The sequence below is a fragment of the Canis aureus genome, chromosome 4, assembly GCF_053574225.1.
Source record: "Canis aureus isolate CA01 chromosome 4, VMU_Caureus_v.1.0, whole genome shotgun sequence".
NCBI classification, from domain to species: Eukaryota; Metazoa; Chordata; class Mammalia; order Carnivora; family Canidae; genus Canis; species Canis aureus.
In genome coordinates, this window is record NC_135614.1 from 15,856,073 (window position 1) to 15,869,296 (window position 13,224).

The following is a 13,224-nucleotide window of genomic DNA, read 5'->3' on the forward strand; positions in this document are numbered from 1 at the left end:
ATTCAAGTATGAACAAGATTGCTTTTTTCTCTCTTCTTCTGCTTAGTTATGCTTTTTATTATATAAACATTAACTGTAATATTACAGTGGGAAGCAGGTATTTGGCAGCCATATATTATTTTAGTAAGTCGACATAGAGAGAACAGTTTCCAGTTTTAGCAGCTGTAACATGTTTAAACTCAGTTTGTAATGGGATCTGAAGATAACTATTCCCCATGGGCTGTGTTGATCTTCATGGCTGGCCCACTGCCAGATGGAGGGCTCGAAACTATTATTCACGCCTCCTTGCACATACCTTGTCCGAGCATGCTCAGTAAACGAATTCTGTTTCTAATACGTTGTAAATTGGGATTTCATTTTCCCATAATTTACTTGGTATTTTATTAAACACTGAAATATTATCACAAATGCCCCACGTCTGTACTCGCAAACCTGAACAGTTGTGTATGTTTAAGGGGCTGAGATCCAGATTGCGTGGTTAGAAACCAATTTCAGGATAGCTAACAGATATCCAAACCCAAGAAGTTTTTGCCTGGAAGTCTTAGTTTAAAAATAATTAGGGTTCCCAATATTTGAACAGATTTATGTTGTTTAGAAGCCAAGTACATTTTCTTCATTGAGTCAACTTGTCTTATTTAAAACAAATTATGTTTGCTGTATTAAAGTTCATATTTTTAAGGCTGAGTCTTGTATTAATCCCACAGTGAGTCATTAATCATACCAAATGCATTATAAAAACTTTAATCACTGAAGTTGAAACTGAGATTGTAATGCAATCCATCCCTTTTAATTACATCAGCTATTTTTCCCTTTCAGATCAAGAGCTATGTCGCAAAGGGAAAACAGATTAAAACTAGAGCTGTTTGATGTTTCTCTTTTTAGAACAATTTTATGTACTTTGTTTAAAAAGTTATATAATTAAAGCGCTTGAATTTTTCAGCCCTCTGATTTTTGTGGCTTGAGTGGTCTGTCCGCCCTCCTGTTGACCGGGGACTCTTTTATTCGGCACCCTAAAACTGAGCTCATACCGGAATCCCCTACCCACCTCAGAGCTCAGGAGAAGACAGCTGTCTCTCAGCCCCACTGTGCTTGCCTCCCGTTAGCCTCTTTATCTGAAGTGTCTGGTCAATATTTTGACATGAATGGAAGTATCAACTTTGGAGGCAGGCAGAAATTCCATCTCTAACAAATGGTGTGCTGCTTCGGCAAATTATTTAGCCTTTTGGGGCCCTCATCTGTTAAAAAGGAAATAATAACAGTAGAGGCAGTGGTAGTAGTAGTAGTGACAGTTATAATAATACTCCATAAAGATGTGGAGATGACATGGAATAATCTAGGACACTAACCTGGCACATACTAGTACCTCCTAGACTAATCATCCTCATGAGGTCAGAGGCTTTGAATATTTTGTTCACTGCTGTATCTCAGTGCCTTGAACACTGAGTACACAGTAGGTGCTCAACAAGCAGTTGCTGGCAGAATGATAAACGAATGGCAGCCGTCATGAGTGTTGCTCTTGTTGCTGTGCTGATGTTGTTGGCACTTAGCCCTGTTTCACAAGCTATGATAATGATGTTAACTTCGTGCGCTTCCGTCGGCATCTTTGGTATATAGATTCACAAAACCACAAAGATGTCTTGCAAAGAAGTAGGTATGTTACCAGGTACTGGTTTTTGACTGAGGGAGTATATCCCTGAACCGTGGAGTAAGTTTCTAGAAATGCGCTGGTGTCACTGGAGATGGAGTCATCAATAAACTGCTTGTATTGAGAAAAGAAACGAAAACCCCAATAGCATCGATGCTCCCGGAATTGCCTCTCATGATTGATCGTGTCTTCTGATGTCATTCCAGATTAATCCTACCGTATGAAAGGTTTATTAAAGGGGAGGAAGATAAGCCCCTGCCTCCAATCAAACCTCGGAAACAGGAGAACAGTTCACAGGAAAATGAGAATAAAACAAAAGTATCAGGAACCAAACGCATCAAACATGAAATCCCTAAGAGCAAGAAAGAAAAAGAGAATGCCCCGAAGCCCCAGGAATCACCAGAGGTGAGTTGCTGTCCTACACACACACACACACACACACACACACACACCCCTCTGTGAGACTCGTCCTGTCCCAGGTCTCCTGAAGCCCCGCGTCACAGCCAGTGCCTGCACACCCGAACCCCAGACTGAGAAATCAGACCGTCTCAGCCCCACCGTTCCCCAGAGGGTGGATCTGGGTCTGCTCAGGAGCTGGAACGCAGTGCGTGGTGTTACATGGGATAGGCCAGGAATCAGATCTAGAAAGATGGGATCATCCTACAGAAAGCTCAGGTAGCGAATGCCAGCTTTGAGATAGAAGGAGCCAGAGCTTCAGCTCTTTGAAGCCAAGGGACTCCAGTGTGAACGATGTGGCTTCTTTGCCATTTCACAGCCAGTCTATGTGAGGAGTTGGTGTGACATCGAAACACACTTTTGTGGGTTCTAGCGAGGAGGAATGTTGAAGTGATGTGCCGTGTCTCTGCAGGACTGTCCTCAAAACTTCAGAGATTTGTTGGCCTCCCGGAATTGACCTCTGTGCAACAGCCTTGGGTTGAGACCAATTTAGAAACATCTTAAGTACATATTATTTATGGGAGAATTTTGAAATTGTTCCTCTGAAACCATTATTATCTCTCATGTTAACAGGTAGTTTCTGAACCTTTTAAAACCAGTCCCAGCTACCCACAGCCCCCAGCAGCTCTTTGGTAGAAGCCATTACTGTCAGCGTACAGCCGGTCATGGAGGCTGATCTGGGCTCTGTTTCAACATGAATAATAAAAAACCCTGCTGCCCATAAAAAACAAAACAAAACAAAAAAACTTAGCAGCCACATTTGGAGACAGCATGTTCTAGGATTCAACCCCAGAGGGAATTTTGGTACTGATATTAAACACCCCCTAAAAATCAGGTTTATAATGAACACATAAGAGACTCCTTAATTAAACATTGGCTTGAAACACAACACACACAGCAACCTCCTAACTAGAAATTAACCTACCCAACTGACTCCTGTTTAAGAAGATGATAGGAGTACCAAGAAAAGACTTTTTTGTTGTTTTTATTTTTGTCTCATAATTATTCTAAGCTTCAGTAATTAAAAAAATGGGGGGAAAGAGATGATGCAGAGATTTCTAAACATCTGCAAGCTTGCAACATAAATGGCCAAAAGCAAGGAAATTCCAAGTTAAGGCTCACATTCCATTCTTCCTTTATCCTGTTGGCCTGGTGATTTATTATAGGGTTTTGGATCAGTGAGTTCTGTTAGATACCATATGTACAGCATTGCCAGAGCACCAGAGGACAAACTGAGGCCAGAGGCCAGCTGACCTTTGAGTGGCTCCACTTTGGGGATGAAGTTTGAAATGGTGGTTTTGTGAGGTGGGGGGTGGAATCCTCAGCCCATTGCCCTAAAGCCCATCAGTGTGGGAGATGCCTGTTACCAAGAGTAGGGCCCGACTCCCTCCAGCTCAAAGAAACCCTTAAGGCCCTCAGGCTCCCTGTTTCTTATGGGCCCCAATGCCTTGGGGCCCTGTAAGTGTCAAGGGTTATCATGATCAGGTCACCTGAACAACCTGGCATCTCATACCCTCTCCAAGGTGCCCATATGGTAAGAACTGCTTCCCCACCTCCAATGTACACCCATGTGTTGGACCACGTGTATTCCTTCTCATTGACTGGGTGTTGGGGGTTTGGATTTTATTGCTGTCATTGCGGTTTTTATGGTCCTTAATTTTTGATGTTTTCAATATGAAGCTGTGAAACTCAATGGAGATAGGAGGTTTTTATAAAGCTCTTCCAGTCAAACCCACTGTCTTCAGGTCATTGGATTGCAAGCTGCCTGGTGGGAAGGTACCATTTAACCTATCAAGGAAGATCATAAAATGCCATCCTAGAAAAAAGGTCATCACGTTTTTTCTGCCTAGTTTTCAGAGACCCCCTAAACCTGTTTGTTTCGGGTTTGTTTGTTTGTTTTTGTTTTTATTTTTTTAGATTTTATTTATTTATTCATGAGAGACCCAGAGAGAGAGGCAGAGACATAGGCAAAGGGAGAAGCAGGCTCCCTCTTCTGGGGGTTTTACGATGAAAACCATAGAACGCCCTGTAACCAAAGGCCTAGGTCACAGACACTTCAATGAGACTGATATCCCCTATAGCTTCACTTCAAACAACAGCCCCATCAGAAACTAACATTTAAATGCAATTTGCCTTTTTCCCTTGCCAGACTCCTTTTTCTGTATTTTCATGTAGTGTATGAGCTCAAGAGACCAATGGTGATTGTTAATGTAGAACAAGTAATGATATTTGTACTGGAAAAGGCAGCTATTAGTACGAGAGAGAGAGAGAGAGAGAGAAGAAAGGAAAGGAGAGGAGAGGAAGAAGGTAGAAAAGAAGGAAGGAAGGAAAGAAGAGAAAGATGATAAGCAAAAGCTCTTAGGTCTAACACATCCCTCAAAGACAGGGATATCTTCAAGTGGATCTCCGAAAGGGTTTGATTCCTTAAAATTTTTGTTTCTGTGCATCCCTACACCAGCATCTTCAGTTTTACCCAAAGATGTTAATGTGGTCGACACTTCTTTTCTTAACAAAGAAGAACAATGTTCAAGGGACGAGATGGAGTGGGGCCCGAGGTGGGGGGGGCGGGGGGGGGGCGGGGATTCCGGGTAGAAGACCAGCTCAATACAACTGTTTTGTGACTGTTCTCTAAGACATGTCAGGGCAGAGTGACAGTTTTGAAAGGGCTTGTCAGCCAGCTGGGTCACAGATGGAAAGTTAAAATGACCTTCTAAGGTCAAACTTTGCACAGCTACATAAAGCAATGAATGGGTCAAATTGTGCCCACAATTTCTGTCAATAGGGACACATAAAGAGCATCCATCTCATTGACTACAATGTATTCCAGTGAATAGAAAAGCTGTATTTGTGGTGGTGCTCACTGGCTGAATTTTGATAACTTCATCTTTAGCTTTAATAGAACTGTAGTTTGCTGCAGCCTAGCAGGCTTCGAGTCCTTCTGTCCCCAGGTAGACAAGGCTGGTGTGGCATCTGCATAATTTTCCAATATCTTACCATTTTCTGCATGTCATATGGCACCGGGTAGAAATGAACACTTCCGCGTTGCTAATTTTATGCATCGCACCGGCCGCATTGGGATGGGATCTGCCCTCTCAAAGAAGGGCAAGGGGTTCTAGTAAGTTTGTTGCTTGTTGTTGACACGGGGTTGTTGGTTGGTTTTTGAAAGAGAGATGCTTAGGGGAAAAAAAAAAAAAAAATCTTTCTCCAAAGTGTCATAAAGCACAACATGTAATTTAAAACCCATTTGGATAATTGACTGATTTGACAAGAAAACAACCTCAGAATTAAACTATATATTGGAATCAAGGAGTGGTAGGGTTGTATACCATCAGTACACACCACTTTGCGATTCTGATAGGTGTCTCGCAAGGGACTTGGCGAGGCTGCGTGTCTAGCCCAATGTTTCCGTAATTTAGATTTCTTTGTTTAGAGCTGTGATCGGGAGGCAATAAAGCTTTACCGATACTCCCCGAGCTGATTGACAAGCCTGTTTTCAAGAAAAACTGCTGCGTGTAATATTTTGCTTCATAGCAAAATGTGTCAACGCGCTTGGCTTCCTTCTGACCGCCTTTTGAAATATCTTATCAGGTTTCATCAGAGCCAGAGAAGGAACAAGAGACTTCGAATCAGAAGAGCATCACTGAGCCCCTCCCAGCAGCAGAGGGGAAGAGGAAAATGGAAGGGTACCAGGATTTCGCGGCGAGGCCCGTGGGGTCCCGAGCGGACCCCGAGAAGGACAGCGACGCAGACCGAGGTGCCGGCGGTGCGACGGCAGCAGAGGAGGCGGGGGAGCAGGGGCCTGTCCCCCCGCTGCCCAGCGCCCCTGCCGCCCCTGACAGGGGCCCGGCCCTGGGCCCCGGGGCTGGCAAGCAGCCCCTCACCTGTCCCAGTGCCCCTGCGGACTCGAAGCAAGAGCCCCAGCCCTGCTGCTTTGCAGAGAGCCCGGACAGCGAGCCCCAAGAGCCCCCCTTCCCCGGCTTCCCCGCCGCGCAGCCGCCTCTGGCCAGCCAGAGCGAGCTGGAGGAGGACAAGCTGCCGGCCATGGCCGACTACATCGCCAACTGCACCGTCAAGGTGGACCAGCTGGGCAGTGACGACATCCACAATGCGCTCAAGCAGACCCCGAAGGTCCTGGTGGTTCAGTCCTTTGACATGTTCAAGGACAAAGACCTGACCGGGCCCATGAACGAGAACCACGGGCTTAACTACACGCCCCTGCTCTACTCGAGGGGCAACCCGGGCATCATGTCCCCACTGGCCAAGAAGAAGCTCCTGTCCCAAGTGAGTGGGGCCGGCCTCTCCGGCAGCTACCCCTACGGCTCCCCGCCCCCTCTGATCAGCAAAAAGAAGCTGATCCCGAGGGACGAGCTGTGCTCGGGTTTGCCCCAGGCCCACCCGGGCCAGGGGAGCGACCACGCGGCGGTGAGCCGGCCGTCGGTGATTCAGCACGTGCAGAGCTTCCGAAGCAAGGCCTCGGAAGAGAGAAAGGGCCTCGGTGACCTTTTCAAGCACGACAAGCTGGGGCGACCGGAGCCGCACCGCTGCAGCTTCTCCAAGCATCACCTCGGCCCGCTCGCCGACTCCTACGCGCTGAAGCCCGACGCCCCGGAGGGCAAGGACAAGCTGCTGGAGAAGAGGGCGCTGCCCCACGCGCACGTGCCCAGCTTCCTGGCCGACTTCTACTCGTCGCCTCACCTGCACAGCCTCTACCGGCACGCGGAGCACCACCTTCACGCCGAGCAGACCTCCAAGTACGCCTGCAGGGACGCGTACCGGGAGTCGGAGAACAGCTCCTTCCCCGCCCACAAACACCAGGAGAAGCTGCACGTCAATTATCTCGCCTCGCTGCACCTGCAGGACAAGAAGCCGGCCCCCGCCGAGGCCCCCGCCGACGAGCAGCCCACGGACCTGAGCCTCCCCAAGAACCTGCACAAACCCACGGGCAAGGTCCTGGGCCTGGCCCACGCGGCGCCCGGGCCGCAGGAGAGCAAGGGCGCCCCCCAGTTCCCGGCGGGCAACGGCCAGAGCCGAGACGGTCACCCCAAGGCCTGCCGGGTCTCGCCCATGACCCTGTCGGCCCCCAAAAAGTACCCCGAGCCGCTGTCCAGGGCGAGCCGGCCGCACCACGTGAGGCTGGAGAGCTTCCGCAAGCTCGAGGGCATGGTGCACCCGGTGCTGCACCGCAAGGCCGGCCCGCAGGCCGTGGGCGCCGCGCGGCCCATCAAGCGCGGCCTGGAGGACCTGGACCTGGTGATCGCGGGGAAGAAGGCCCGCGCCGTGTCCCCGCTCGACCCGCCCAAGGAGGCCTGCGGGAAGGACAAGGGCGCGGAGCTGGAGGGCGAGGGCGGCAAGGCGGCGGCGGCGCACGGCGGCCCGGGGGGCGCGGGCGGGGGCGCGGGCGGGGGCGCGGGCGGGGGCGCGGGCGGGGCGGCGGCCGACGGCCACAAGGCGGCGCTGTCCTCGCCCATCTTCCCGGGGCTGTACTCGGGCAGCCTGTGCGGCTCGGGCCTCGGCTCCCGGCTGCCCGCCGGCTACTCCCACTCGCTGCAGTACTTGAAAAACCAGACCGTGCTCTCTCCGCTCATGCAGCCCCTGGCTTTCCACTCGCTCGTGATGCAAAGGGGGATTTTTACGTCGCCGACAAATTCTCAGCAGCTTTACAGACACTTGGCTGCGGCCACCCCCGTGGGAAGCTCGTACGGGGACCTTTTGCACAACAGCATTTACCCACTCGCTGCTATCAACCCTCAAGCTGCCTTCCCGGCCTCCCAGCTGTCGTCCGTCCACCCCAGCACGAAACTGTGAGCCGGGCCCCGGCCCGCGCGGCTCGCGGAGCTCCTCCCCTCGCAGCCCCGGGCGCGGCGGCGGCGGCGGCGGCGGCCTTAGGAGTCAGTATTTCCTTCTAAGCCCGGGGGCGGGCGGGGGCGGGGCGGGGCGGGGCGGGGCGACCCGCCTAAGGGGCCGCGGAGGCAGGTGGACAGAGCTGAGCTGAGCTGCTTTGTTCTGGGACGCCTGCCGCCTTGGCCGGTCAGTCCCGAGCCCCTTCCACCGCAGATGCCCTTGCACCTGGATGGTTCACTGTGCACGTGGGTCTCGCGAAGGGGGGTGCGTTACCCGGGAAGAATTTAGGAGACCCCGTCTTGAGTTCCGACGGTCAGGAACAATCTGGGCGAAAAACAAATAAATAAGTAAAAGGGACAGGCGTTTCACAGGAAGGGGCAAGGAAGACTGGCAAAGCGTTTGCCAAGGGATGCCCCTCTTTTCCTAAAACTCTCCAAGGTTCAATCAATGCAATGTATAGTGAAACTTCAATAGATCTTTCATTTTGACACTATTAAACAATCCAGAGAAGTAAACACTGTTAAAATGACTGTATATATTTGCTTCTTAAAACTACCCGTATCACTGTTCGCTCACCTAATTTATATACAGGTAGTTCCATTTTCTCCCACTTCCTCCTTGTCCTTTTTTTTTTTTTTTTTTTTTTTTTTTAATTAAACAGTATCGCTTTTGTTTGCAGGTCTTTTGTTTTCGTTTTGTTTTATTTCGTTTTGTTTTGTTTTCAAGGCTGACTGACTGTCCTAGTTGTTGATGTGTGTTTGTAATTTTTTCCACATCTTATCATTTTTGAGCAGCTTTGGGTGGTAAAGTTATTGTTTACAAATTGAAGCAACTGATTCTAGTGGAACTAATGAAAAAGAAACAGTTGAGCACACAATAGTGCAAAGAATGTTCCTTTGCAGATCCGCAACTTAAGGATTTTGTTCCTCATAAGTGGCATAGTTGAAAGAGCTTATACACTGCTTACCCGGCCAAATGCTTTGCTTTGAAGTATTGGGGTCTGTGAAAATATCGAGCATTGTACTTACCTTATCTAGGCTGTGAAACTGTCCTACATACCAGAGGAATCATAAAAACAAAAACCTCACCGGCAGCAAGCTGCTGAATAACAAGAGTCTAGAGGACATATTTGTGGGCTGCACAGATATTTTAGGAATTTCAGAAATTAGAACAGAAGCCAAAATGATTTACATTGGTGTTGGCACTGATCCCTTTAAACAGTGTGGGAAAGGGGGTTGGGAAGAAGATGGAGCTCGTCTCTCCAGAAGAAAACCAGCAGCTGGAGGCCCGGGCACCAACCAGATACCTTCCTCGGGCCATGGTCTTTTGAGTAATAGGTAGCCACATTGCCTTCATCGAGTTGGCTTCTGGTTGTTCCCGAGAAGAACCTCCCAGGCCACATCTTTGGGGATAATTGGCATACTGGATTACCCATTTCAAAAGAAAGTCCTCTTCTTTGGGTTTCTGGGGCGTTAGATTTGGGTGTGTGCACACACATTTGGTGGTGCACGTCGTGGTTTTAACCGCCTGGCAGTACGGTCCACTTGATGATTTCTTTTATCGTTGGAAGAGATGGTCATGTTGTTCAAGCAGTCAAAAGATGTGGAGAGTGTGGATTGTCATTCTTGCCACATTATTCCCTTTGCTGCTGAGCTGTAACGGTCAAGGTGGATACATTTTCTAAGCCTGTTAAAAGTCCATCGATACAGAGTGGATTTTTCTTTCCCAGTCCCATCCCTGCTGATAAAGACTGCTTTGATGAACTCCCCAGCCAGCCCTCTCCCCTCCTCCAACACTCCCCAGTAGACATTAGAACCATAGTTAACCAGTCTTTTACCTCTGAGATATTTAATTCTATGAAAATTGATGACAATTTTCAACTTCTAAATAGGTAACTCGACTGCAAAATAATCAAAACTGGTAAACGATGACACTGCGGCTCTTACACAAAGCCATGCATGCCGTGCATTTGTATTGAAATGTCTCCATGATATGAAGCCAAATATTCAATGTAACATACTTAATATCCAAAGGTGGAAACAAAAGAATGTAGAGATCTAGTGTTAAGAGTTCCATTTGCTTCAATTAATTATTTACCTTCCTGTGGAATTTCACATATATATATATATATTTAAATATATATATATATATTTAATAGAACCATAGATAGACTAGTAGAATATAGATTATAAATGTGTGAGTGCAGATTATCCTGCTATTGCACAAGATAGAGGGGGAAAGAGATCTCAATTCCAGCTGGCAGGATACTAGCCAGGACACCTAGAAGAAAGTTGCACTAGAGTGAATGGTGGCCGAATCAGAAGACATGGAACAACAAGGAATCTCCAGCATTTCCGCAGCAGACATGGGCTAGATGGTGTGCGGTTTCTAGGAGTTTGTGTCTCCAAGAGATGGGGGCCTTCTGTCCCTAGTGGACCTCACCTATCCGTTTGGAATATGGGCATTTGTTTTCCCCACTACAGTGATTTCAGTCTGGTTTCATCATGTTGGAATTCGATCACACCATTTTCAAACAATGTTAACAGAGTCCAGCTTTTGTTTTTCTCATCTCTTCCGAGAGGAGACTCACTGTTTCTGTCTGAGGAAGCTCATACCCTCGGCAAAACATCAGGACAAATAAAGAGAAATGGGGGTATACATTCCCAACAGAAGCAGTGTGTTATTTGTTTTAAAACTCCGGACAGAGATCTTGGAAATCTTTCAAAAAGACCATTGAATTCTTCATTGGCTGAGAACTACATTTTAAAAAGTCTTAAATAGGGCTTTGTTTGCATTGTTTGAGTTCAAGGGGCCTTATTATTGAATGGAATTGCACAAGCCTTTCTTTGTGCAATCAAACCATTGTTATTGGTAGTTTAGTAAAGGAAACTGTGGAATCTAATTGGCAATGGAGTCATAAATCTATTTACTGAGCGTGGCTTCCAAGAAATGTTGCAATTCAAAATAGCACTAAGTCCATGATTTACTGGAGATTTGGAGATTCTAAATAATATTTTTAAAAAAAGAAAAGAAAAACCTTTCCATGCAACTTCTGGTTTAACTTTTGGCAACTCAATAAAACAAAACAACAACAACAAAAAAACACAAAACAACAACAAAAAAAAAAAAAGAAAAAAACGAAAAAACAAAACCAAAAAAAAAAAAAAAAAAAAAAAACCTATCCCAGCCCAACTGAGTTTCAGAATTAAGTATTCTTCTAGTAAGTGATTGGAACTTGTAATATTTGCCACAGGACTGACTTATTTATTTACTAGCTAGAAGCTCTTAAGTTCACTTGTTTATCAGGGCATATACAGAAGGGTTTGTTAAAACTCAATGTTGACTTTACAACTTTCTGACCTGGTGCATGAATTCTCAAGTACTGTATTTCAGTGTGTTGGTGTGTCTGATGGAAATTTCGAGGTGATCCCACAAAAATATTTTATGTAGTGTGCCTTCAAAGAGAACCATTTCTTTCTCTTCACTTGTTGTCCCACAAAGTCACATTTGGTGGTGGTCAGCCAAGTCCCATCTGGTCCAGTTTTATTCTTGTCCCAGTTTTAAAGAGAAATGGGAACAAGTTTGCCCTGGTGAGACCCACACCATTGCAATGATTATCTTGAGCACTTAAATTCCAGTGTTGGCTGTTGATGTATTTGATATTCTGCTTGTCTCCCCATGGTTGAAATATGTCTGAAAAATAGCAGCATAATCTCTTGGCTGTTTATACTTTTTTAAACTTTCCTGTGTTGTAAATATTGTATACTTTTGGTGATTCCAGCTATGTAACCTCTATGCTCTGTAAGGTGATTATTTGTATATAGCAACATGGCCCAGTGATATTACATAGTTTCCCAATGGAGAGGTTATTGAGTAACCTTTGCATTAGTTTAAACACTACCAGAAGAATGCTGAGCCAAACTATAAACACTCAATTTTGTATGTTTTCCAAATTGTACTTATTACTGCTTTTGATACTGTATTACGTGCCAATAGTTTCCCAATCACATAGCAGGCAAGAGATATTTTGTACTTTTTGATCCACTGTAATATTTAATAAAAAATGTTACTATCTGTTTCCTTTTGGGTGTGAGCAATCTGTTACTTTTCCCTGAGGAGTACTGGGGCCTCACAAGGGCTCTTTCCACCCCATTATCTCCAAATTGGATCACAGTAGTGACAGTGATGGTGGTGGTGGCAGTGGCGGTGGCAGTGAGGATCAGTGAGGATGGTGTCTGTAGTTTGTTTAGAACCTGCCGGGTAAAAAAAAAAAAAAAAAAAAAAAAAGAACCTGCCGGGTGCCCAGTTGGCATACAGTGTCTTTAGTCTTCGCAACCCCATGTGAATACAGTATGCCCATTTTACTGATGAGAAAACTAAAGCTGAGAAAGGTAAATCAACTCACCCCAGATCACCTGACTCGCAAACCATCAGAGTCAGGACTTAAACCCAGAGCTCTCAAGTCCATGACTTCCTTTGTATGCCATAGTCCTCTCCTGGAAGATGACAAAAGTCACTGCCTGTTTACTTGGTCCACAGAGATTTACTCGTGCATCAATTGCCAGGCATAGTGTTAGGAGCTGGGAATACAATGGTGAGTAAAAGATAAAGATTGTCTCTGGAGCTTATATATCTTATGAGGAAGAGTTAATCAAGTAGTCACCCATGTAAATACAAAACTTCACCCTGACCTAGTTCTGGGGGAGAGGAGGGTGGTAAATTAAAGTGATGCATGAAGAGGAAGTGGTGACCTAACTGACATGTGAAGGAAGAGTATGAATTGACTAGGAAAAGAGTAGTCCAAACACAGGGCACCACATGTGCGAAGGCCCTGTGGCAGGAAAAAGTTTGGCTTATCACAGGAAAAGAAAGGAAAGAGAAGAAAGAAAGAGAGAAAGGAAAGAAAGAAAAAGAAAGAAAGAAGAAAAAGAAAGAAAGAAGAACGAAAAGAAAGAAAGAAAGAAAGAAAGAAAGAAAGAAAGAAAGAAAGAAAGAAAAGAAAGAAGAAAGAAAGAACAACAGAAAGAAATACAAACCTGTGTGGCAGAAGCATGATTTACAAGGTCCAGGGAATGAGGTTGAGGTGAGGTGAGAGAGCGTAACAGAGGCCAGCTGGGTAGGACTAACAGGCCAAGCTAAGCATTTTGGTCTTTTTCCTAAGTAAGAAGAATTTGAAGCAGGGAGGTAACTTGTTCAGATTTCTTTCAGTGTCACTTTCTGAGAGCAGGCGAACACCAAGCTGGTGGTCATTTCATTGTGGAATGGTAGGGGGGACACAGTTC

At 46.3% G+C, this 13,224-nt stretch overlaps 1 protein-coding gene across 3 annotated transcripts in view; it reads left to right on the top strand.

Annotated features, from left to right (window-relative positions):
• The window catches only part of ARID5B (AT-rich interaction domain 5B), a 178,767-nt gene extending 166,745 nt beyond the window's left edge, over nt 1-12,022 (top strand). For all 3 annotated transcript variants that reach the window (XM_077894648.1, XM_077894650.1, XM_077894649.1), the window contains 2 exons: nt 1,852-2,050; nt 5,690-12,022. In XM_077894648.1, coding sequence (XP_077750774.1) covers nt 1,852-2,050; nt 5,690-7,906 — 2,416 coding nt within the window. In that variant the 3' untranslated portion in view covers nt 7,907-12,022. The remainder of the gene's footprint in view (nt 1-1,851; nt 2,051-5,689) is intronic.
• The last annotated feature ends 1,202 nt before the right edge of the window (nt 12,023-13,224 follow it).